Source organism: Lagenorhynchus albirostris, chromosome 5, assembly GCF_949774975.1.
Source record: "Lagenorhynchus albirostris chromosome 5, mLagAlb1.1, whole genome shotgun sequence".
In the NCBI taxonomy this organism is placed as follows: Eukaryota; Metazoa; Chordata; class Mammalia; order Artiodactyla; family Delphinidae; genus Lagenorhynchus; species Lagenorhynchus albirostris.
Genome location: NC_083099.1, coordinates 111,015,314 through 111,041,843, shown reverse-complemented (window position 1 = coordinate 111,041,843; position 26,530 = coordinate 111,015,314). Strand labels below are relative to the sequence as shown.

The window sequence follows — 26,530 nt, the reverse complement described above, 5'->3', positions numbered from 1 at the left end:
AGTTGCTCCGTGGCATGTGGGATCTTCGTGGACCAGGGCTCGAACCAGTGTCCCCTGCATTGGCAGGCGGATTCTTAACCACTGCACCACCAGGGAAGTCCCATTAGTTTTTTTAAAAAGTAATTCATAAGGGTCTATTAGACAATGGCATACAAACAAAGATGCAGAGCAGTTTCTGTATTGTTTCTTTCAAGCTATAAAATTCCTCTATAAAAACTGAAAGTTGACATTTTTAAAGTTTAATAGTATAAGTTTTTAGTTAATTTTCAATACATTTCCTGAATATGTTTTTAAAGGGCAGATAACTATTGTATTGTAGACTTTCTATAATATAGTTATGAACTGTTTAGGCTTTAAAAGTTATGCTATCGGACTTCCCTGGTGGCGCATTGAGAGTCCACCTGCCGATGCAGGGGACACGGGTTCGTGCCCCGGTCCGGGAAGATCTCGCATGCCGCGGATTGGCTGGGCCCGTGAGCCATGGCCGCTGAGCCTGCGCGTCCGGAGCCCATGCTCCCTAATGGGAGAGGCCACAACAGTGAGAGGCCCGCGTACAGCAAAAAAAAAAAAAAAAGTTATGTTATCATTCTTTTAAATTTATAATTTATGCTTCTACAGGTACAACTTACTTTAAGCAACTTAATGATATGAAAATGTTTTCATGAAAGACAAATCAGGTGGTAATTCTTTGCTATATTACAGAATTCTTTAAAATAACACATTTTCAATTGCATCTCAAATTATTCATTTTCAAACTCTAGATTAAAGAAAACTTTTCCAAATGATAGTTATTTCATAATGTGAGTTATACCTATACTACCTATATTTTTAAAACTGCTTAAATCAAGCACCTGGATCATTTTTGAATTATGAAATAAAATGCAGAGGTTGATTCAAACTTGCACAAAGAAACGTATCTTTTATATGACCTACATAGACCAAAAATTTCAAGTACTATTACTTGATTACTTTGGATATAAATATACAGTAAGAATAATTTACCTAAATAATATAATGATAGTTTTATCCTTATATTACATAACTTAGGTGGAATTAACAATTAAATTTCTCTTTCATTTTGAGGCAATAATCAGAGGAATCCTAGTATTTGTATGGCTTTGGAAAATGGCAGTTTTATTTTCCTCATAATCTTCAGAAAAATCTTTTTTTTTTAATGAAGTAAATGATTTTGAACCCATCCACAAGAGATACATCCAATTTATTGACTGATGTGAATAGTGTGGAAAGAACTGAGACCTACAGTTTTAAACCAATTTTAAAGAACTCCAGTGACAGAAGATCTTGCAGTGCTATATTTAGTGTGAGGTCACTGCCCCCTTAAATCTATCTCTCACAGTTTTAGTCCAGTAGCATATCTAAACTGTGGATCTGACAATGTCAATCTCCTGTAAAAACCCTTCAATAACTCTCTATGACTTGGCCTCTCTCTCATCATTCATGTCCTAAATTAATATGTCCCTCATTCTGTTTCACCTTCTTAGCTTTTCGTAGTCACCATTCCAGTGAGGGACACTCATAGAGGATCAGGATAGAAAGGAATGGGGCACTTTAAACTGAACTCCCTTTCTGCAGGACACCCTCCCTTATAGCCCACTACTTCCACCCCCGCTCCCCGAGTATCAGTTTAGTGTTCTTCCCTGGGGTACTCACACTGCTCAATGCGGATCTTGAAGGTGACATTTATCACCCAACACACTTACGGCTATCTGGCTTTGTCAGTCTCCTTCCTGGACACTACGCTCCGTGAGCTAATGCCTATGTCTTCTCTTTGTAAGATAGGTCCTAGGCTGGTACCTGACCTGGCAGTAGGTGCTGAATCACTGTAGAATGAAGGAAGCATAGGGGACTAACAAGTCATTTGTAAGACTGGCTTGAAATTTGAGAATAAGTTACTTTCTCCCTTGATTTGTTTCAGATTGCTGCACAATATAAAATTTGGTTTGTTATTTTCCTCTTTGACTTACCTCCTCTGGAGGGATGTCTATAGCTAGAGATTTACCAACATCACTGACAATCTTAGCATACATTTTAGGTAAAATAATAATAGAGTTGGCTCTCCGTATCCCAGGATGCAAAAACCACGGATACAAAAGACTGTACTGCGTGACTGATTTTACGTAAGGGACCTGAACATCCTTGGATTTTGCTATCCTGGAGGGTCCTGGAAGCAATCCCTGCCCCATCACGGGAACTGAGGGCTGACTATATTGGCTCATATGAAGTAGTGTGAGGCAGACAGAGCTGTGCTCAAATTCTGGCTCTTGTATTGATCTGAACAAGCCACTTAACCTTTCATGTCCTTTACGTGTGAAATGAAGGTAATCATTCCTACCTTTCAGGATGGCAACACAGGTTTAAATGAGATATTATATGTAAAGCACTTATTGTACTGCCTTGCTCAGGGTAAATATTCAAGATATTGGAGCTAGTTTAAGACTACCTTGTTCAAAGACTGTCAAATGAAGACAAGTCACCCAAATAATATGCATGCCCCCAATCCCTCAAGGAAAATATATTCCCAAAGAGAAACCTGTGTCTCTCCAGTGAGAAAGGAAAAAGAAAAATTACTATATTTCCCAAGAAATTTAATCACTCTACTACTAACTGAGATTAGTGTGTATATTTCACCATCCTGCTTTGTTTGGGGGAGTGAGGTGGGGTGGAGAGTTAAAACTCAGATAATGATCTCAAGTTTTAGAGGCAAAGAAATTCACCTTCTAAATCCTATCTCCTGTTGGCAAGTTGCTCAGGAGAAACGCTGTCAGAGCAGATTATTTGTGTTTAGAGCAGTCACCATCACATCCCAAGAGATGACAGCCATACATAGCTCACCAGCTCTGGTAATATATAATCAATCACCTTTTGCATCCTATGGTTATAAGGATTTTTACAGCCTGCTTGAATAATACTGGAAAAGTCAGCCATTCAGTCTTTTAGCTAAAATAAACTCTCTGATCAATCCTGCTTGGAAGGAAGATCTGGGGGTTTCTTGGTAACCTCTAGAAGCCTATGAAAAGCTCTAAAAGGCTGTGAGCCAAATAACAAGACTTACTATCTAGTAAAAGTGGAGAGAAGAGAATTAGTAAAAGAGAGAAATGATTCAAGAGCCTAACGCCACAGCAGAAATACTGTGACGTGTAAAGAAAATCCATACCATGGGACCAGTGGGGGAGAGTGGGATGCTTATTCATTTATTGGCATATCCTTTAGGCAGATTCCACCAATAAGATGAGGTTATCACCCAGGTGGGCCTTTGGGATTGGATCAGGGGGAGGTTTAAAGATATAACTCTAAATTAGGAATCCAGGGCTAGGTATGATATATAAATTATATATTAATTTATCTTTACTCACATGTCTTAGGATAATACCTTATTTTTTCCCTTCTTAGGAAGATGAGCAATTTGACAGAGGATCCTGGACCTAGATGACTCCCTGAATTTAGAGGATTCTTCTGTGGGACACTGAAGCTCATAAAGTGAGGCTTTGAAGTTCTTTTAAAATGCTAGGTAACAAAGTAATAAGGAAGGTTTGATGAAATTTCTATCTTTCTAAATAATGTTAAATTACATAGTTCCTCCATTCTGCAAACTCCACCATCTACAACTCAACAATGGAGCTAGAGAAGTTTATATACTAAACTTTTAACCTAGGGCTATGTGGATAGTGAGTTCATTCAATGTTATATATACATACATGCATACGTACACATACATATACACACACAGTATACATACAATGTGTATTTATGTGTGTGTTTTTGTGTGTGTAGTAGCCTAAGAGCAAATAATTCAGATATTAACTTTAGAAAAAAATTGTGCTCTTTTCACTGGGACTTATTTTAAGGTCCAGCCCCATTTTATTGTTTTGTTACATTAGGAAATCTGCTATGCAGCCTACATGTTGAACTTCCTATTTGTGATTATCTCACCTTGAGGAGAGAGAGATGAAAAGAAAAATACGTGTCTCCCATATGTGGGAATTTTCTTTCTTTATAAAGATATGATCATATACCTTCTCACTGAGAAAAGTCAGTGCCCTAGATGGTAAGTTTTGGCTTAAAATCCATAACACATGAGGAATAATATTCCATTGATTAGCATGTTCTGCACAGAAGAACAATCTTATTTTCCCAGCAAGCCTCTCTAATGAAATAAACATTTGAACCAACAGTAATAATTAATATCTCTACTTTCTGATGCAGTTTTAGAGCAATAAACCAAAGAGAGAAAAAAAAAATTCTTGTTTCTGGTGTAAAAGGCTTAGAGGCAAATGACCAGAGAGCAGCAGACCTTGCTTAGATGGATAAAGACTGGGGTCCTGCAGTGGGTCTCATCTTATTGCTTTAACCATTTCTTTGGAACTTCAGTAGGACGTCAGCCCAGCTGAACAGTAGTTTAGGGAGAATCATTTACACCACACCCAATAACACCACTGACAACCACACAGACCCCAAAAGAAGAAATGCAGGGACTTATACAGATATCCTACCCTAAGATCAAGATGGGAAGAATTAAGGACACATAGGTTCAGTTGCTTCTGTTTTCCTCTCAACATCCAGATTACTAGTAGACCCTTTTCCTATGTGTAAAGGGTGTGATGTATTCAACTTGAACAATGTGAGTGGGCTAGAGAAAAATGTGGATAAATTGCATCAGAAACATTCTTCACTAGGTTAAGATGAACTTCTCTAAAGTGACTCTTCTCCCAGGTTATAATCGTCGGCAAGGATTTGAAGGTTCTTGTGTGAAAATTAACCTGTCAGAAAGAACACTTCTGGTACTGAGCGGGGTATTTAAATCACGTCGGGAAAGGGACAGGTGAGTCCCTCAGCTAGCCCCCAGTGATCCCAGCACAGTCTGGACCTGTCTTTGGCCCAACTTTCATTTTTGCATTTCCTTCCCATCAGTGGATCTCTATGTTCTATCTCCACAAGTTAATCACTTTGTGAGATTTTTTTTTAAAAACCACTAGTGTCACAGCCTCACGATCGCTGACTCTGGCGTGAAAGGTGGATGAGGCTCAGGGTTCAGTATTTTAAAGATCCCTAGGTAACTGCAGCAGTACTTCCTTCTTAGCCCCATGCTGTACTCATGTTCTCATTAAATGCCAGCCAAAATTGGTTATCAGTGTGCTGTGAATCAAATCAGGGCCATTACTTTTAAGTCTATGCCATTTAAAATAGATTCTATTTGTGTCTCTGAGCATTTTAACAGGGCTTCAAGCCATTTACAGCTGCTCATATTGAGAATTTTGCAGTTTTTCACAGCTCAGTTTTACAGACTTCTCCTAGCTGTGTCACATTCAGTAAACTTGCCTCAACAAGCTAAGAGAAAATGCCAAAAACCAGCACTCCTACTGTTCGGCAGAGTGCATTTTGTCCTCTTATAACTGCTTCAATTCCAGCACTTAGCAGGAAGACATTTAAATTTTTATTGTATTCCTATCTATCAGAAAAAAGAAGAATTTACAAGTTTGACACTAAACAATCACAGATGGAAGATGTGAAGTAGGATCACACATTTTACACTGAAGTATAATGCAGCTATCACTAAATGCAGACCGACACAAAATCCATCCAACTTTCCCTGTGGCTTTAGGGAGAATGTAACATATTCATTAAAGAATGTCCCACCGAATTTCAAATGTCAAAATACAATATAATCATATTGAGAAAATCCTTCAAATTTAGTAATGGAAATTTCATAATACTGCTGAGAGAGAAAATTGCCAGTTTGTAATTATGCCTCTTTCTCCGCAGGTACCACTCATTACAGAAACTAGGAAAACATCATGGTAATGAGATTCCTAAACAAGAAAGTAATAAAAACAGATGTATGCATACCAGATGACCATGCTGTTAATAAAAGACAGTTTACTCCATTGTCATGATTTTAGTTTGTTTATAAATAGAGAAAACAATATAAGAAAAGTAGAAAAGCCTTCTCATTTAAATTCTATCTGTTGATAAAAATCTATTCGAGAAAGCTTCTCAATACCAACCAGGAAAACTCCAGAAGCAGCCCCATTCCTGTTTGCCTTGTTTGCTATGGGAAGTCCAAGTCCAGCTTCCTGGTCCTTCATTGGCCCTTCACTGACAGCTGGACTCACAACATACCCATCTGTCCCAACTTCCCTTCCTTGTACTGTGCCCTCTATGATTTCTGTTCTAGAACCAGAGAACTTTCCTATATCTTTTACATCCTCTTGGAATTCTCTCTTTACTTCCTAGCCTTAAGGAATCTTTAAAAAATTCCAAAGCCCAGGCTATAGCAAAGGCCAAGTCAATCACAATTTCTAGTATTTTTTGAAACTCTCCAGGTCATTCCAGTGTGCAATTTTGAGAATCAGTGATTTATGGGTTCTCTATTACATCAGCTATTTTCTAATACTTTCAAAATCCTTCCCTCTTTTGACAGATGCCTGACAAAATTCCAACCCTTGATCAACCATGGACTACTAGGAAAAAAAAAAATGTCACACAACAAAGAGGTTGATTTGGCTTATAATCTTGATTACAAATCTCAAATGAGCATTCAGTATTACCTAGATATCCTACTACAGTTCTCTAGTATTTTCACGCCTGAAGATGTCCATTTCATACTTCTACTTTTTTTCTCAAAAGTCTCTTACTCCTTCCACTCTCAAATGATGACCTCACTGATAATATAAAAGTTATCAAGCATGAACTTCTTTGCCTTCACACAACTCTACTTACATCCAGAAATTGACATGAAAACAATTGGTTTAACTGAATGAATGAATAAATAAATGAGGGAACAAATCAATGAGTCCCAATGATTCCAGATTACTTCTGACATTTCAGTTTTATGCAGTAACAGCTGATGTCATGGGGAATATGTATTTTATGACTGCAACATGAGTTTTCAGTTTTCTGGACTACCATGCCATATTATAGTAGTGAAACATTGTTAGTTTTGTTGATTTTAACGCTGCTAGTTCAGTACTTTTTAAATGAGAAATTGGAATCACTTATGTTTTGACATAAACCCAGAGAGTTACATGCAGCATTAAAATTTCTAATGGAATGAAGGTGTACTCATTTAGAAAATGTATTCTATAACACAGAGTCCCCAGGAGGAAAAAGAAAATGGTAACCGGGAAAGCAAAGCTTCTGTTGCAAGAATGATTCTTACTTTAGTTTAAAGACTTTCTGAACAAGTGGAACATGAACATGACAGTATTGAAAGTGATTCAGATCACTCTGCATCTGAATCTCTATCTATATATGATGAAACTCAAGAAAATGAAGTCAAGTTGCTTAAAAAGATTTTCTTCAAGTTATAAGACACTTGGTTACATGAAAATGAACGTATTTGGAGTTAGCTGTCCAATGTAACCTTCTCCTACCATTGCCCAGCCTAGGATAGGATTACAAAGAGCTTTCTGAAGAGCCAGAAAATTTTTCACAGAAACTGACTTGGAACTAACTCGATGATGACAACACTTTAATTCACGTTATTTTTGAAATTCAAATCTTTAAAAATGATTAAATAATATTATTTAGTTTTTGACTTTGAGATTAAATTTTCATCATTTTGTTTGGATAGCTGATTCTTAAGATTATACATGTCTGCCAATATTTTAAATCAGCAAGATATGTGCTTGATATTTAGATTTTAATTTATACTTTACTTGATATTTTAAAATATGTACATGTTTATATTTTAAATGAGTTAAATACTTAGGTTCTTCTCTTTTTCTAGAATTCTAAGCAGTCTTTAATAAAGAATACTATCAATGCATTATTTTGGTATTTCAGTTGACTCTTGAAAAATGACAAAGTTTATCCACTAGTAACTTATAGTTAGCCCTCCATATGCTTAGTGCCTCCACATCTGTAGATCCAACCAACCACTTAGTTTGTAGTACTGTAGTACTAAATACTGAAAAATATTCATGTATGAGTGGACACTTGTGGTTCAAAATTGCATTGTTCAAGGGTCAACTGTATCTGGAATTAATACTGCAGCATCAGTATTGGTGTTTTTTTCCCAGTACACAATTACTGGACATAGTAGCCCATTTGCCTGCCTGGCCACACCTCTCTACAGCAGTTCCTGACAAGTCACATGACAAGGTCATGCAACTACTCCCTCTGCCTCAGTAAGCTGGGTTAGGAAAAGGTAGCACTTCCAAGATAACCAGAGAACCACCAGAAAATGGGGCAAAATATATCATTAACCACAGTTTCTTCTTCTTTGAATTGCTTTAGCAGTTTATCTACATACAAGTATAGGTATAGTGAGAAAGTACTGTGGGTTCAGTTCCAGACTACCTCAATAATGTGAATATTGCAATATAGTGAGTCACACAAATTGTTTGGTTTCTCAGTGCATATAAAAGTTACATTTACACTGTACTATAGTCTATAGTAATAGCATTATTTCTAAAAACAATGTACATATCTTAATTTAAAAAATAGTGTATTGCTGGGCTTCCCCAGTGGCACAGTGGTTGAGAGTCCACCTGCCAATGCAGGGGACACAGGTTCGTGCCCTGGTCCGGGAGGATCGCACATGCCATGAGTGGCTAGGCCCGTGAGCCATGGCCGCTGGGCCTGCGCGTCTGGAGCCTGTGCTCTGCAACGGGAGAGGCCACAACAGTGAGAGGCCCATGTACCACAAAAAAAAAAAAAAAAAAAAAAAGTAGTGTATTGCTAAAAAGTGCTAACCATCATCTGAACCTTTGGCAAGCTGCAGTAGTAACATTAAAGCAAATCAAAACCACAATGAGATATCACCAAACACCTGTCAGAATGGCTATCATCAAAAAGTCTACAAATAACAAATGTTGGAGAGGATGTGGAGAAAAGGGAACCTTAGTACACTGCTGGTGGGGATGTAAATTGGTGAAGCCACTATGGAAAACAGTATGGAGGTTCCTCCAAAAACTAAAAATAGAATTACCATACGATCCAGCAATTCCAATCCTGGGAATATATCTGAAGAAAATGAAAACACTAATTCGAAAAGATAACATGCACCCCAATGTTCATAGCAGCATTGTTTATAACAGCCAAGATATGGAAGCAACCTTAGTGTCCATCAACAGATGAATGGATAAAGAAGATGTGATACAAAAAATATATATATATACACACACACAATGGAATATTAGTCAGACATAAAAAAGAATGAAATTCTGCCATTTGCAACAATGTGAATGGACCTAGAAGGTATTATGCTTAGTGAAATGTCAGACAGAGAAAGACAAATACTCTGTTATCACTTATATATGGAATCTAAAAAACCAACAAATGAATATAAAAAAACAGAAACAGACTCATAAATTAGTGGTTACCAGTGGGGAAATGGAAGGGGTGGGGCAAAATAAGGGTAGGAGATTAAGAGATACGTATTAAATAAATAAGCTACAAGGATATATTGTACAGCTCAGGGAAATATAGCCATATTTTGTAATAAGTTTAAATAGAGTATAATCTGTAAAAATATTGAATCACTATGTTATATACCTGAAACTAATGTAATACTGTAAATCAGCTACACTTCAATTAAAAAAAGAGCACTGATCACAGATCACCATAACAAATATAATAATAATGAAAAAGTATGAAATGCTGCGAGAATTATGAAAATGGGATAGATACAGGAAGTGAGCAAAGGCTGTTGTAAAAATTGTGCCCATAGACTTGCTCAACGCAAGGTTGCCACAAACCTTCAATTTGTAAAAAACACAATATCTGTGAAGTACAATGAAGTGAAGCGCAGTGAAACAAGGTATGCCTGCAACATATATTCACTGAGGTCATCCTATGTGTAAAGCAGATGTTTTTCATTCTATATTTATTTTTAACCAACAATTAAACATTAAATAACCACTGATTATAAAAATAGCATAGACATATCCACATAGATTATCAATAATCACATGTCTTATTTTTCTAATCTGTCTCCTTTTAGTTATATTACAAATAGATAAAAAAAAAACCATAAAGATATTAAACCATCAGTCAATACGAGGCCTTTCTTACTGAAGAGTTCATGATGCTTTAAAGTGATTGAAAACCACATTTTTTCATTAAACTTGCCAATCAATGAATGATCTCTAAATTGATTTCTTCGAGCCCCAGTTTTTTCATTTATTTGAAATTTAATATTCCCAACTGACTTTAATCACACTCCACTGCTTCAGTCCTACTCCTTCTTAGACTTTCCCTAAGTTTGTCATATGGCTTTCTTGTGCCTTTCTATTTTTCTATGTTTGCCTGGCTGAAGCAGCTCATAAATTCCACCAACAACCTAATCTCTTAACCCAGTTTCCTACACATTTACATGACATTCTCTGCTTATCTCTATCACTGTATCTAGTGAATGTACTAGGACAGAGATACTTGTCTGCTTACTTGTCTGGATCCCCTTTTGGGTTTTGAGACCTTGAGGGCAAGAACTCTTTTTCACCCAGGAATATCCACCACTTAGCAATACCTGGTACATAGTAGATACATATAAATGTCTGAAGCATGAAGGAATGTTATCAATTGTGTTAAAACACATTCTAGAATGTGTTATAAATATATTGTGTATAGTTTAAATTGATATATATGCCAAATTCACTAACTTTTTAAACTGAAGTTGCTTTATATCAATCTACATCTCTCTCTCGCTCCCTCCCTTCCTCCTTCTTTCTGTGTAAAATAAATCTCGGCACAGGTATTCCAGAAAAATATATTAAGTTTTTTTTTTTTTTGCAGTCCGCAGGCCTCTCACTGTTGTGGCCTCCCCCGTTGTGGAGCACAGGCTCTGGACGCGCAGGCTCAGGGGCCATGGCTCACGGACCCAGCCGCTCCGCGGCATGTGGGATCTTCCCGGACCGGGGCACGAACCCGCGTCCCCTGCATCGGCAGGCGGACTCTCAACCACTGTGCCACCAGGGAAGCCCTATATTAAGTTTTATACAATGCTCACACACACTCATACACAGAACCATATAATATATAATAAATGTTAACTGATTAATATCATATTGGCTTATCCTAGAAATGAGAATCAAGGCAAACATCACACCTCTTCATACATGAAAGTTAAGTAAGATGTTTTAGCAGCAGCATTCAGCAGACATCACTATGAATTAAAAAAAAAAGTAATCTTAACTATTAGTGAGATTTACTATAGAAATGGCTTAACTTCTGTATAATTAACCACATAATACCACCTAGGAAAATGTCATTTGATTTTTAACAAAGAATTACTGCCTTTACTGATGTTTTCAAGAGGAAATGAATTAAATATTTTAAGAAACTTTTACATTAAACAATATACCATCATATAAGATTCTAAAGAAACACTCTTGGATGGAATTGAAACATCAGCGTTTAGGACCCATATATTCAATGGAATAGCTGGTAATATTAAAAATAGTAATAGTAAATTTAACTTCAAGTGAAATTAAATTTAAAGAAACATTAACTATGAGTTATGTGCCTGGCAATATTCTAAGTCTTGTGTACGTATTAAATCATTTCACCCTGAAAACAATCTTCTGAGGCAGGCACTACTCCATTCTACCACTGAGCAAACAAAGGCACAGAGTAATGATGCCCCTTACCCAGCTCACACAGCTAAGCTTGTATTCCCATCGAGATCACTTTCTTAACCACTATGCTCTACCTTTTCTCTAAAAGATATTTATTAACCATATTTTGGTAGCTAATCTATACACTGATCTAATAATAATTTTCATTTCTAATTTTTTCACATTGTAAATAGAAGAAAAAGACACTCAGCTGCTGTCATTTTCTAGTTGTACAATATTAGGTGTGTCCCTTTTCCTCTCTGAGTTGTAGCTTTAGTAAAATGGGACTTGGAACATCTACCTAGATACCTGAATATTCTTCTTTCACCCCATGTTTCTTTGCAAGCCAGACAGTATTAAAAAAAAAAAAAAACTTTTATGAAGATTGAGTTAGATGAGGCATATGAAAATGTTTTAGAAAATATAGTATGCTATGTCAAATATAAATTTACTTTTGTTAATATTTATTATAACTCTTATGATCAATGATATAAAAATATAAAAGTAATTTAACTATCCCCGCTCCCCTCTTCTATATTTGATTCTTTCATATGATGATATGGTGGAAGAATAGGAAATATAAACCTATTTATTCATAATCAATTAAAATAACTTAGCAAATTAAAAAAACCTTGCAAATATTCCCCTGGCTTTAACCAGAGTGAAAGAACTTTTTTAAACTCAAAATTATGAGTATATAAGACAAAAACAAATAAAATAAAATAAATCAGCCAAACTGGTATCATTGTGAGAGAATTCATATTGATCTTAATTATTTTTGATAAACAGAACACATATCTAAATGCCTGATGAATTTAGGTAAATAGATTTAAATGAAAAACTACAAAAGTATGTTGTTTTCTTACTTCTTTTAAATCATTCTTTCTCTACTAGAGGGAAATAAAAATAAAATTCCAAAAGCTAGTAAGTTTTAAAATGCCTAAAACATGAGTAAACAACCAGATTGCTCCTTAGTCTTGAATTTCTTAAATTGATCTTTTTAAAAATTAATTTCCTACATGCCACTTGAAAAAAAAATAACTTTCCTTAAAACTACAACTGGGGCTTCCCTGGTGGCGCAGTGGTTGAGAGTCTGCCTGCCGATGCAGGGGACACGGGTTCGTGCCCCGGTCCGGGAAGATCCCACATGCCGCGGAGCGGCTGGGCCCGTGAGCCATGGCCGCTGAGCCTGTGCGTCCGGAGCCTGTGCTCTGCAACGGGAGAGGCCACAACAGTGAGAGGCCCTCGTACCGCACACAAAACAAAAGAAAACAAAACTACAACTGGTGATTGCAGCTAATGAACTACTGCTAAAAATAATTACAAGGTAATTATATATATGCATATATGTATATATATAAATATATAAAATATCCTTTTTTGGAAAAATGTGCAAGTCTTGTGATGTGCTAGATACTGTGCTAATTGCTACTAGTTCATGAAGATATAATAGTGAATAAGATACAGATGACCCCTATTTTCATTCAGTTTTAAATGTATCAAGGCAGCTATATATTTAATAGTTTTTGAAAATGTCATTTTGTTATGTGCCACAAAAGGTAGGTATAGGGTAATATAAAAATGTATAATAGGTAAAACTAGTGAAGTTTGAGGCTTTAGAAAAGACTGCCCTAAGGAAAAAAGATTTGCAAATGAAGGATTGTCAGATATGGCAGGGGGTATCTGAGTAGAGTGATTTCAGAGGGGAGAACAGAAAAATATACAGAATTCATAGTGGAAGGAAGTTGGTATATTCATTGAACTGAAAGAAGGCTTGCTTGACTGGAGCAGAGCCATCAATGGGGAGACCCATGGGAGACCATTAATGCAAGGCCTAGAGGTCAGCTGGAGGACACTGCAGCCATTGAAGCCATTCAGCAGGAGAGTGCCATGATCAGAAAGTGGAAAAAAAATATTTAAAGTCATGATAGCTTACAGGGAAATATTAAATTTCATAAAACAACATCAATAATCAGAAATTATAGAGACTTTGGAGATTACTGGTTTTAAAGTTAGTAGAGAAATGCTAGATTTAGATAAGACATTGAGACAGAAGGATTTTTAAAAAGTGCTATATTGGAGTTAAACATTATAAGCCTTTTGAAGGACAAATGTAAGAAGAAAACTTCAAAAGATCTTTGAGTCCTGTATCAAAGAATAATTTCAAAATTATATTTGATACCACAAATATGGTCAATTTACAGACCTTATAGAGAGATGCTAGAAATAATTATGTTTATTTAGTTGTGTTACTATTGAAAGTTCCATGGGAAGAGTTTCCAAAACAGAATAGCATCTTAGCCATCCTCAGGTTGAATATATACAGTTAAGATTATATTAATATAAACATTTCACAAAATTTATGAAGTTACTGGAGATTTGTTAAGATCTTAGCTGTCCATGATCCATTTTTACCCTCAGGGAAAATATTGACCAAGACTCAATTCTCATTATGAACTTTCATCAGACCTTTTTTTTTTTTTTTTTTTTTTTTGCGGTACGCAGGCCTCTCACTGTTGTGGTCTCTCCCGTTGAGGAGCACAGGCTCCGGACGCGCAGGCTCAGCGGCCATGGCTCACGGACCCAGCCGCTCCGCGGCATGTGGGATCTTCCTGGACCGGGGCACGAACCCGTGTCCCCTGCATCGGCAGGCAGACTCTCAACCACTGTTCCACCAGGGGAGCCCCATCAGACCTTTTTTAATCTGAAAGTTATCAATATTAAATTAACTAGGGCCATTAATTCTCTGTCATCTGCAGATAGTTTTATTTTACTCTGATGCTCTGTTGCATGCTACGGGCTAGAATTGTCTTCAGCAAAGGACAGTCTCAGGAAAAGGACTCTATCAGGTACTTCAAACTACTGACACTCTCAACTCTTCGCTATAGGCTTCTGAGCTGATATTGCTTACACAACTTCCAGACTAAAGCAGTAAGCTAAGTCAGGATTACTAGAATTCTCGGATGCAGTGGGCTTCAAGAATTAATGACAGGACGAACAGCATGAAATCAGAGGTCTTCTTTGATTTTATTTCTCTAACAGGAAAGTTGTTTTAGTTTCCACATATATAAGGAAGCTCTTTCATTTTCTTTTTAATCTATCTATATACACTGCAACAATTTAATAAACCCTGCTTTTGTAAATGAAATAAAACATTAAAAAATCTCTCACTTTACATGGTGACATAGTTGTTTACCTAAGTTCATTGACTCCACCTTTTCATCAAGATATAATTGAATAAACTGTGCGACTAAGGCCTTACTGGAAAAGCCATACTCATGAATGATGTTCATTGTGTGAAAGAGGACTAGTTGCCTTTTAGGAACTGAGGCCGGTTTTACTTATGAATACAATGCCTGCAAAGTCCACCCAGGAAGCCCAGCCTGGTGCCTGAAAGACAAAGTGCCGTCTCACAGGTCATAAGGGCCACTTCCTGACAGGTTGGGAATATTAACAAATTTTGGTGATCCTGAGAGGAGAGGGATGCACTGAAAGGTACAGGTTGTATGGGTGAAATCTGGTGTATGGTTTATTGGGTCTGGCTTCCTAATCTCAAGTTAGCAAACAATAGAGGCTTTTAAAAGTCCAAGCTGAGATTTTTTTTTTTTTTTGCGATACGCGGGCCTCTCACTGTTGTGGCCTCTCCCGTTGCGGAGCACAGGCTCCGGATGCGCAGGCTCAGCAGCCATGGCTCACGGACCCAGCCGCTCCAAGGCATGTGGGATCTCCCCGGACCGGGAAGATCCGGGAAGATCTGCATCGGCAGGCGGACTCTCAACCACTGCGCCATCAGGGAAGTCCCAATCTGAGATTTTTTAATAAAAATTTCCAGATAGAAATGAACTAATCTGAAGCTCTACAGCTTTTATTGTAGAAAAATGTCAGTCTTCCATATGCATTTTCCAATCTTTCTAGCTCTCTCTAACCTAAAAACTGGTGAAATGTCCTAAAAATCAAATGGTCATGGTTGACCAAATAGAACTGAAAATGGTATTAGTTGATTTTTATGTTTTATCATTCAAGATCCTTCAGACAACAATGACCTTTGAATATTCATATTTTCCTATTTTTTAAAATAAATACATTTTTTTTTTCCATCACAGTATCTTGGGCGTTGGCTTCCACATTTATAATACAAGTATACTGGTATACAATTACCTCAAAGAAGACCAGTAATATTAGCTCAATATGCTATGACATGACAATTATATCCTTCTTATGTTCAATGTATTACAAACACTAATAAACTCAATGATTAAATTCAGAATAATAATTCTGTTTAAAAAAAGTTCACCCCACTTATTGACAACAATATTAAATAAAATACCAGCCATTAGATTACTTTTGCATCATGTATTAGTATAACAATAATCTTAAAGCAATTTAATTTTCACAGTTTACGCTGTAAAAATAAATGACAGTGCTTTAAAGAAATAAAGTTATAATTTTCTATTTTAAACCTGAACAACCAAACCAAAATATTCTGCATAACTTATGTCATATATAATATTAGTTAACATTTTAAACACAGATTGGATATATGTTCAGCTCATACTTACCCATGAAATTGAGATAGCCTTCTCCGCCGAGTGCATGAGTAATGAGTCGAATCATTTTATGAAGCTGTATTCCACGATCAATAACTGGAGTAAACGGGGTTAGAACACTCATGTTGGTATACATTTCAGCATCCATCAACCAAAATGCCAGCGTCTTATCCCCAACAAGTGCCTATAAAAATAAAAGTCACTGAGATAAATGCAAATAATAGGTACTAAGCAGCTGTGATTTATACTAGAATGACATGCAATTATACAGAATGGAAACAATGCAGAAGAGGTGTGTGAATTAACATTAATTTCATGTATTTTCCAACAGTCACTATGCTGAAGGTGAGCTGGTGAAATACATGAGAGATCTCATGTACCTATGTTTCTTTCATTTTTAAAATAGCTTGGTGAAAAACTCATGATAAGCTACCTGAATATTTGTTATAATAAGCTGATGCTTCACATTTTTTGAAGTTAGAATAAACATGTATTTTAATGTTGAGAATACTAACAGATATTTTTTCTTTTTCTTAGGATTTGAACAATGAATTTTTTAATTGAATGAATTCTTTAAATTCTATAGTGCTTTACAATTTTCAAAAGTTTCACATACATGATTTCATATAATCCCATAATCTTATATTAAACTATTAGAATACTAATAGATTTTTAAAAATATCTTGCATATCATGATTTTATTGTTTTGAAAGAATGGAAGAGTTTCCTAAAAGTAATTTATATGTATATGCATTTATATTTATATAGATGTATTTATATATATATAATATGTATATAAATATATTACAATGGACCCTCTCCCCTTCAGCAGCAAATTGACAACTTTTTCTTAAAATGTAAAATTTGCTTTCTCATTATATTTGCCATCTAATCTAAAATTAGTTTGTTTTATATGAAAATATAATAGTTGACAAATGGGGCAGGTTAACTCAGAAACACCCTGAGCAGCAGAAGAGGCCTCTTAACGATCTGAATTATTTATGGTTAAAAACAGCTAACTCTCGCCCCGTCAGTGCTCACCCTTCCCCCTCCCCATAACCTCAAGTACGTTCTCTAAGAGGTCTGCGTCTTTATTCCTGCCTTACCCCTAGGTTCTTCATGACATTTTTTTTTTTTCTTAAATTCCATATATATATGTTAGCATACGAGAGAGAGTCATGGACATATACACACTAACAAACGTAGTAAGATAGATAGCTAGTGGGAAGCAGCCGCATGGCACAGGGATATTGGCTCGGTGCTTTGTGACAGCCTGGAGGGGTGGGATAGGGAGGGTGGGAGGGAGGGAGACGCAAGAGGGAAGAGATATGGGAACATATGTATATGTATAACTGATTCACTTTGTTATAAAGCAGAAACTAACACACCATTGTAAAGCAATTATACCCCAATAAAGATGTTAAAAAAATAAATAAATAAACAGTTCAATGTTGAGGTTAAATTTTCCTATTAAAAAAAAAAAAAAACAGCTAACTAATGCCAAGTGTTATTTATTGACAAAAAATTATATATAGTGAAACATAGAGACTAAACCATAATCTCCTCACCCTATTACTGTATGATTATTTTCATTTTAAAAAAAATATTTTTACTTATAAACCTATTTTAATCTCTAAGCTATTTTCACATATATATTCATATTTATAATTTTTTATCAGGTTTAAAATTCAGTATACATTTGCTTTTATAGAAAGAACTAGGCAATCTGCATCTTTTTGTACATTCCCAACAATTTGTAATACAAGGCAGAATTATGTGGATCTTTAAAGCATGAAATAATTCTTGGTAAATCCATACTGTTTCTGTACATTTGGGGAGAAAAATTATGAAATTAACCTACCAGTTTCATCTTCAATTTGTTTATTCCACTCATTTATTTATTCTTGTGTTCATTCATATAAAATACACATATATTGGGAGCTCAAAACATGCTATAACTGCTAGGAGTTTGTAATGGAAAGATATCATTTATGCATGCATTTTAATTTTCATATTGTTATGTATTTGGCAAGGGATTCCCCCAATCTTAAATTAATACTACTCATTTCTTATTTTGTTACGTTTTGGTTCTGGTTTCTTCATAGGTATTTATTTGATCTTGCTCCACAGCCAATTTAAGTTGAAAAGAAAGTACTGCTCCAACTAGGAAGATGCAAAACTTAATATATGTCTACTTTATGAGTGAGCAAACATTCTGTACAGGCCAAACAGTACATAGTGTAGGCATTGTGGGCTCCTTCCTCAGTCTCAACTACTTAAATATACCATTATGGCTCAAAAGCAGCCATAGACAATAGGTGAGTGAATGAACATGGCTGTGTTCCAATTACCTTTACAAAAACAAGCAGCAGACAGAATCTGGCCCATGGGCCTTGGTAGCTGACCTCTGGTCTACTTATACTTTCTTAACAGTTCAAAGGAGACACCTGAAAAACTACTGTCTACCTTAAATTGTCAATTTCTGCTGAAATACCGAGGAGCTAATTGGTTTAACTTTAATTTTCTGAATACATATACTGCAAATAATTTCAGACAGTTTTACTGTCTTTTTAATGTATAAGGAGTTCATTTTATGTTGTTTATGCTGGTTCATAGGCTTTATATAACTGAATGGCCTTTTCCTGCATTTATTTATGTTTATTGAGTGACTACGAGGAATAGCACAGTGCTAAGGCTGGAAATACAAAGGTATCAGAAGCAAATTTTCTGCTTAAAATGTGATGAGAAAGTGAAGAATGGGGAAACTATTTTTTCCCTATACACCTGGATGAAGGCTTCAAGGAGAGTATGTCTGAGCCAGGGCATTAGGTATTCACACGAGCTTCCCAGGTGACGTAGGCATTTGCAGGTGTGTGGGGAAAAGTACAAGATTGGAGCAAGGTTGACCTACTCAGGAATGGGTGGAAATTTAACAGTATTGAAGAATAGAACTCTTGGAGGGTTGAGCAGAGAATAAACTTTGGCATGAGCCAGGATATGACAGGCTGTGAATGAGAAGCTTTAACCAAAAGATCTGGGTTGACAAAATTAGCTTTGCCCTTTGGAAAATACCTCAGACTACATTACAGAGGATGGACTAAAATCAAGAGGGACAGAGGTCAGGGCGATCAATCAGCAAAAGATTTCAGTGACTGAGGGAAAAAATGATGAAAGCTTGTGAAAAGGCATAAAAGAAAACCTTTAGAAGGAAACCTAAAATGGAAATTAAAATTAACCTGGATTAGCACCAACATTCCTCTTGTGACAACAAAGGAAAACATGTAAGATAACACTTGAAACTGTCATTCACAATCATTTAATTACAGTTTGGCAGGGTAAACGTGGTACTGCATTTTGAAGCTGGAATTTATGGATCTACAAAATAATTTTTAAATGTTTTTCAAGTATGAATAGTTGTCACATAAAATAGACAGATAACACATTACATTAACTGTATTAAACTATAGAAATTTGTACTGTGATATGTTTATAATTAGGTATGTTAATAAATACAGACAGAGACAGAATGGTTTATACACATATTAATTTACCTGATCATGGCTCTCTGCATAAGCAATGCACTTTTCAAGGTAGCGTCTGTTTGTGAGTGTATACACTATATTGCCCATATTCCAATCTTCATCTTTATATTCTTTAAGTAACTAAATAAAAGACAAAAAATAATTCCAATACACCATTATCATCCTTACTTTAAATCCCAGTCTGAGGGTATACAGCATATCAATCCAAATTATTTGAGATGCAGATATAAGCACAGCCACAGAGCAAAAATATCTTTGTCAAAACTTTTACTGAAATCACAGCTTTTATACAGACTATCCAAATGACAGTGGTGTTGCATGTGTGTGTGCATGTGTTTTTCTGCAGATGATTTGATCACTGCATTTTAGGATTTTTGTAAACTTTTTCCTCTGTAATAGCTGCTACCTCTTGATTAATGACCACAGTGAAGTGTTGTGCAGTATGTCTTTCCGGAACTTCCACAAGGTAGAGATATACTTGCTACATTTTTAGGTTTGAATGAAAAAAAAAAATTAGCAAGAATAATGTCTTGTTCCATTCTTAAAAAAAAAAAATTAAAACAACTGTTATTTCAAAGTATAAAGCCTAATTATCATGAATAATTATCATCTTAACAGACCACACATTTTTGTTTCCACTTCAGCTGCTACTCAGTCTCCAGTGTGGCTTCTATGCCACTAACACCTCTTCAGTGCAAATGACCTTGCCAAAATCTCAGACTATGATTGTCTCCTAGGTCAGTAATTGCTCTTTCTTAGGCAAATGCTTGCAGTACATGATGATAATGCTGACCCTACCCCTTCCATGAAATGCTTTCCTTCTTAGTCTACCATTGCAAAACTCTTGACTATTTTGTTTTGTTTTGCAACCACTCTAGACATCCTGTAAAATCCCTTCCTCTGCCTATCCTATAAAAGCTGGTGCTTCTCAGAGTTAATAGCGTAAAAATAGCCTGTCCTTTTACTCAACGCATTCTTTCTAAGTGGGTTCATTTCTCTTGTCCAAAAGTGTCAAAGGCACGCTGATAGAAGCAGAATTCTAAAATGGCCCCTAAGATTCCGGCTCCCTCAGATTCACATCTTTGTATAATCCTTAACCTGGAGTGTGGGAGGGTCCTTTGAATACAATGGGTGTCCTTAGAAGAAACTGTGAGATAATAACAGTAATGTTTTAAGTTGCTAAATTTGTGGTAGTTTGTTACACAACAATAGAAAATTAATGAAGATTTTGGTACAAGAAATGGGGTTCCAGCCTGCCTGTATCTTCCTTTGCAAGTTTTTTTTTTTTTTTTTGGCTCAGTGGAATTCAGAGGTGCTTAGCCATCCTGCATAATTGCACTGTGAATCACTGAGAACCAGAGGACAGGCTGTATTAGGCAGATTAATGGCCACCCACAGGTGTTTACATCCTAATATCCAGAGTCTGTGAATATGTCACCTTACATGGCAAAAAGGACTTTAGAGATATGTTGAAGTTAAGGACATTCAAATGGGTAGATTATCCTGGATTATCTGGATGGACTGAATGTAGTTGCAGGCATCTTTCTTAAAAGATGCCTGAATTGTCAGAGTAAGAGAGAGATTTGAAGATGCTACCCTGCTGGCTTTGAGGATGGGGGAAGGGACCATGGACCAAGGAATACAGGAATACAGGTCCATGCTTTTACAGGCTTTTAGAAGCTAGAAGAGTCAAGGAAACAGAGCCTCCAGAAGGAATGCATCCTTACTAATGCCTTGATTTTAGCTTAGTAAGACCCATTTCAGATTTGTGACTATATGACAGTAAATTTGTGTTATTTTAAGACACTAAGTTTGTGGTACTTAGATACAGCAACAATTTGAAACTAATGTATAGACCTATACAAATATGCTCAATTAAGTTCAACTACTGTGTAAAAACAATTCAGTGGAAGTAGGTTCAATGGACTTTTCAACAAATCATGATGAATGAGTTAGACATCTATAGGCAAAAGAAAAACAGAAAAAAACCCTTACATGTTGACTGAACAAAAACTAACTCAAATGGACTATGGGTTTAAATATAAAAGTAAAACTATAAAATGTTTAATAGAAAACATAGGCGAGTCAAAGAATTCTTAGGCTTGTCACCAAAAGAGATCTCTAAAAGGAAAAAAAAAATAAATTGGCCTTCATCAAATTTAAAGGAAACAAAGAACTTTTTGTTCTGTGCAAGTCCACATGAAGAGGATGAAAAGACAAGCAAAGACTGGGATAAAATATTTGTCAACCACATACCCCCCCACAAAAGAGTTGAATCTAGACCATATAAAGAACTCTCAAAACTCCACAGTAAATAAATGATCCAATTAGAAAATGGTCAAAAGACATGAACAGACATTTCACCAAAGAGGATATACAGAAGGCAAATTAGCACAGGAAAAGATGTTCATCATCATCAGTCATTAAGGAAAGACAAAGTAAACCCATAGTGAGGTACTTCTGCACACCTGTTAGAATGATTCAAATAAAAAACAGTACAATAGCAAATGCTATTGTTCAATGATGTACAGAAATTGGATCTCACCAAAGTGGCTGGTGGGAATGTAAAATAGTACAGCTACTCAGAAAAATACTTTGGCAGTTTTTTAACAAATTAACATCCAACCACTATAAGACCCAGTAATTGTACTTTGGGGCATTTATCCTAGAATAATGAAAATTTATGGTCATACAAAAATATGTACACAAATGTTTATAGCAGCTTTCTTTACAAGAGCCAAAACCTAGAAACAATCTAGATGTCTTTTAATGGACAAATAATTAAACTGTGATACATCCATGCCATGGAATACCATTTAACGATGAAAAGGAATACACTGAAGTAGAGTCACAGATATAGAAAACAAACTTCAAGTTACCAGGGGATAAGCGAGGGAGGGAGGGATAAATTGGGAAATTGGGACTGACATATATACACTACTATATATAAAATAGATAACTAATGAGAACCTACTGTATAGCGCATGGTACTCTACTCAGTACTCTGTAATGGCCTATATGGGAAACGAATCTAAGAAAAGAGTGGATATATGTATAACTGATTTACTTTGCTGTACACCTGAAACTAACACAACATTGTAAATCAACTATACTCCAATAAAAATTTTTTTTTTAAAGTTGAAAAGGAATAGACTACTGATACATGCAAGAACCTGGATGAAATCCCCAGAGAATTCGATTGAGTGAAAAATGGCAATTCCAAAAGGTTACATACTGTATAATTCCATTTATATAACATTCTTGAAATGAAAAAATTATAGAAATGGAGATCAGATTAGTGGTGGTCAAAAGTTAAGGAGTGACTGTGGGAAGAGGGAAGTGCGTGTGGTTATAAAGGCAACATTTGGGAAACTTGTGGTAGTGGAAGTGTTCTATATCTTGACTATTCCATATCACTATCCTGGTTGTGATATTGTATTATAGCTTTGCAAGATGTTACCATTGGGGAATACTGTTTAAGAATTCACACCAGATCTTACTGTATTATTTCTCACAACTGCATGGAAATCTACAACTATCTTAATATAAAAAGTGTAATTAAAAAAACTATATATAATGAAAAATACCAGATGCTCAATAAATATTTGGTGGAATTAATAAATGAATGAATTCAATTAAATACCTATATTACCTTTACATGAACACATCAGTTATTAGATAATAAAAATGATCAAATAAAATGAAAGAAGATACAGCAAATTTGGCATATTTTAGATAGGCAAATATTTGTTCAGTAAATGACTAAACTAATATGATATCCCAAACTACTGATTTTGAACTCTACAAGTAGAAAATGGTAAATAATTTGTTTCTGAAGAACAAAAACATGAATGAAATCTAGCATTCTAATCTAACGCATGCTCTATGTGTAGATAAAATGTGTGACACATACATTCTGAGTAGTTGTCATTTCTATCAATACTCGTGTGTTTTATTGACATTTGAAGGGATGATAATCATTTATGGAATTTTTTTTAAATGCACAAATTATAAAAGGACTGGAAAGTCACTGAGTTTTTAAAAAAATATTATTTTAACTATCTCGTCTTATTAACTAAGGCTCCCACTTTGGTGATGAAAAAAGATGTTAAGTAATTACATAAAACAGAAGATGATATCTGTCTTCAGAGGCTTTACAAACTACAAAGACAAGATGGCCATATCCTAAACAGAGGACAATACATTTTTTTCTAATTATATGACGTACTGCATAGTATAGTATCTTGAGCATACAAGGTACTGAAATGTTTAGTAAGTTAAATTTTTTTTAAAACCTGACATGATTGCTCAGAGAAGGAAATATCCTACTGTGAGCCATGACTGACTGGAAAATAATTCTAGGTTGATGTACACCTTGAAATATCCTGGAATTTGCCCAAAGACTGATGAAGGCTTTTCAGTAAAAAAAAAAGTAAGATTTGGCACTTGTGAGGGGAAAAAAGTCTGTGTGGAAGATTAGAAATAATAAAAGATGGTGGGTGGATAAAGAACCTTCAACTAAGGTAAGAAACTTGAAGACCACAGCATTTTTTTAAGGTAACAAATACAAAGCAACTTTCCCAGGTATTAAAGTTGGAACACACATTTGTTTGTTCCTTTGATTTTTAAGTCTAATCGCCTCTGTAAAACCCTTGCTTTTCGACCTGACAATGTTTACAAAATCATTATAGATGGAGAAGCGGAAGTTGTGCTGGTAGAGTTTTAATGTCACAGCTGTGCACTGCCCAAATTGCCTAGGGATACAGAAAAGGCAATTAAGAGATGATTACAATAACTATTTCCTTCAGAGTAGGCTTTATGTTTTTTCTGTGCAAAGTTAAGCTCTTCTACCGTTGTGATCTCATGGCACCTGTTCATGTCTGTACTAAAGGGCTTAACAGAAAGCAATGATTATTTGATACGTATCTGACTCCTTATACATATTCAGCCTATGATTAAAGACTTGGACACTCAGAAATGTTCTACATCAAATCTATGTAACAACTTTAGTCTTTTAGACAAACATAAAATGAAACAAAATATAATCCAAACTACTTGAACTGTCATTAAATTTAATAAAATTGTATTAGAAATCATATGCAAGGTGTCATGTACAATTATTCATTCCTAGTGCCTAACACATGGTAAGGGCTTTTAAATGCTAAATGAAGGAATGGATAAATCCAAATCTGTTGAGAAAAAAACCATACTATGAAGCAAGTACTGGGAATTAAGGAGTGACTTCTACATTAATTGATGATTTGCAGGCAGAAATGGATGCGTTGATGAAGTTTAATGTGTTTTAAATATAGAACATCAAACTTTCATATAATTGCATTGATAAGGCAAAATTCCATTTACACAGATAACATTATAACAATCATATTTTCTCTGTGCCTGTATAATGCAAGTGTGAATACTTTAAATTAGAACTTTTAGAAGTTTGAGAGGCACCTTATTAAAAAGCACAAGAAGCAACACCCTAATGAGAGAATACTTCAATTATATCTGTAACTACTGATCACAACCAAGAAATAAATCAAAGAAATAATAAATAAACCAACATAGTATCCGCAGGAAAAATTTTTTTTACATGAAACCTTACCTGGATCCATTTATCTGGAACTGCCATGGCTAATCGATAATCAAAGCCAGCCCCTCCCAGGGAAATTGGAAAACACAGAGCGGGCATTCCTGATACATCCTAAAATAAAGAGCATCAGAATTATCAGTTCATATTGCTTAAACTTTTACTATATATTCTTCTGACAGTAAAATCCAGGCCAAGAAATACAAACAATAAATAGGGGCGAATACTCTTGGAGTACTTTGGTAGCATAACTGTAAAAGTAGATAAAATTGTGATAATGTATCTCATTTCCCAATAAGATTTTGTGTAATGCTTTTCATTTCAGGATAAATTTGATCTCTTTTCCTTAGTAGCACATAGAGAACACAAAATAGTAAAAGTGTTATTGTTGAAACATAGCTTCTTATACTAATTTTTGAGTACTATATTTATTAACTACTTCTTTCATCAAACATAAAAATACATGTGCCATATATCTGTTATTCTTGTTCTCTTTGTATACAGCATGGACATATAGTGTATTTTGTGAGAACTTAGCTTCTGATGAAATGGAAAGTAGAGTTAGCACACTAAGAGCGAAGAAGCAAGATGGCTTTCACTATAGTCAGTTACACTTGGAAATGGTCTTTGAGGTTATCTAGTGGATTCTCTTCATTTAGAAGATACAGAAATCGAGGCTTATTGAGGTGAAGGGATCACTAAAGACATGTTTCTCCATGGTAGAACCAGGACTCAGACATCTGGCCTTTTGACAGGGTCTTCCTACTGTCATGACACCACTAGATTATCAGTAATCAAATAAATATACAATCAAACAGATAAGTAAAAAAATAATGGTACAAGGACCCAAATGCAACAAAATACATTATTATAACAACTGTGGTAAAATATGGGACAAGTACTAGTAATTCTAACTCCACAATATCTTTCCAATAAATTCTTTTCCTTTGCTCCATTTCTACAGACACTATCTTATTTAACCTACATTACTGTTTGCTTCAACCACTATGTTTCCAAACAAAGTTCCCCATCTCCAGTTTCTCTTTACCCTAATTGCTGCTGAAGAGTCTGCTCCTATCACTGCTTGCCGATAGCTTTCAATAGCCAACAATAAAAAACTCAAATTCTTCAATTTAAGATATAATTCAACAATTATACTTTAAGTGTTGACAATATAGTTCACTATTTGATTATCGGCTTCCTCATTCACTGTTAAAATTTAAGATCCATGGAGCAGGACTTTTGTTGCTGTTGCTGTTGCCATTGTCCACTGAC

General features: G+C 35.4%; 1 protein-coding gene across 1 annotated transcript in view; it reads right to left on the bottom strand.

Moving 5' to 3' along the window:
• GBE1 (1,4-alpha-glucan branching enzyme 1) overlaps positions 1–26,530 on the bottom strand; it is a 290,929-nt gene that overhangs the window by 58,011 nt on the left and 206,388 nt on the right. Inside the window, exons 10-12 of the mRNA XM_060150750.1 lie at positions 25,271–25,369; positions 19,675–19,785; positions 16,136–16,307 (exon numbers count right to left, since the gene is read on the bottom strand). Of these exons, the coding sequence (XP_060006733.1) occupies positions 16,136–16,307; positions 19,675–19,785; positions 25,271–25,369 (382 nt within the window). The remainder of the gene's footprint in view (positions 1–16,135; positions 16,308–19,674; positions 19,786–25,270; positions 25,370–26,530) is intronic.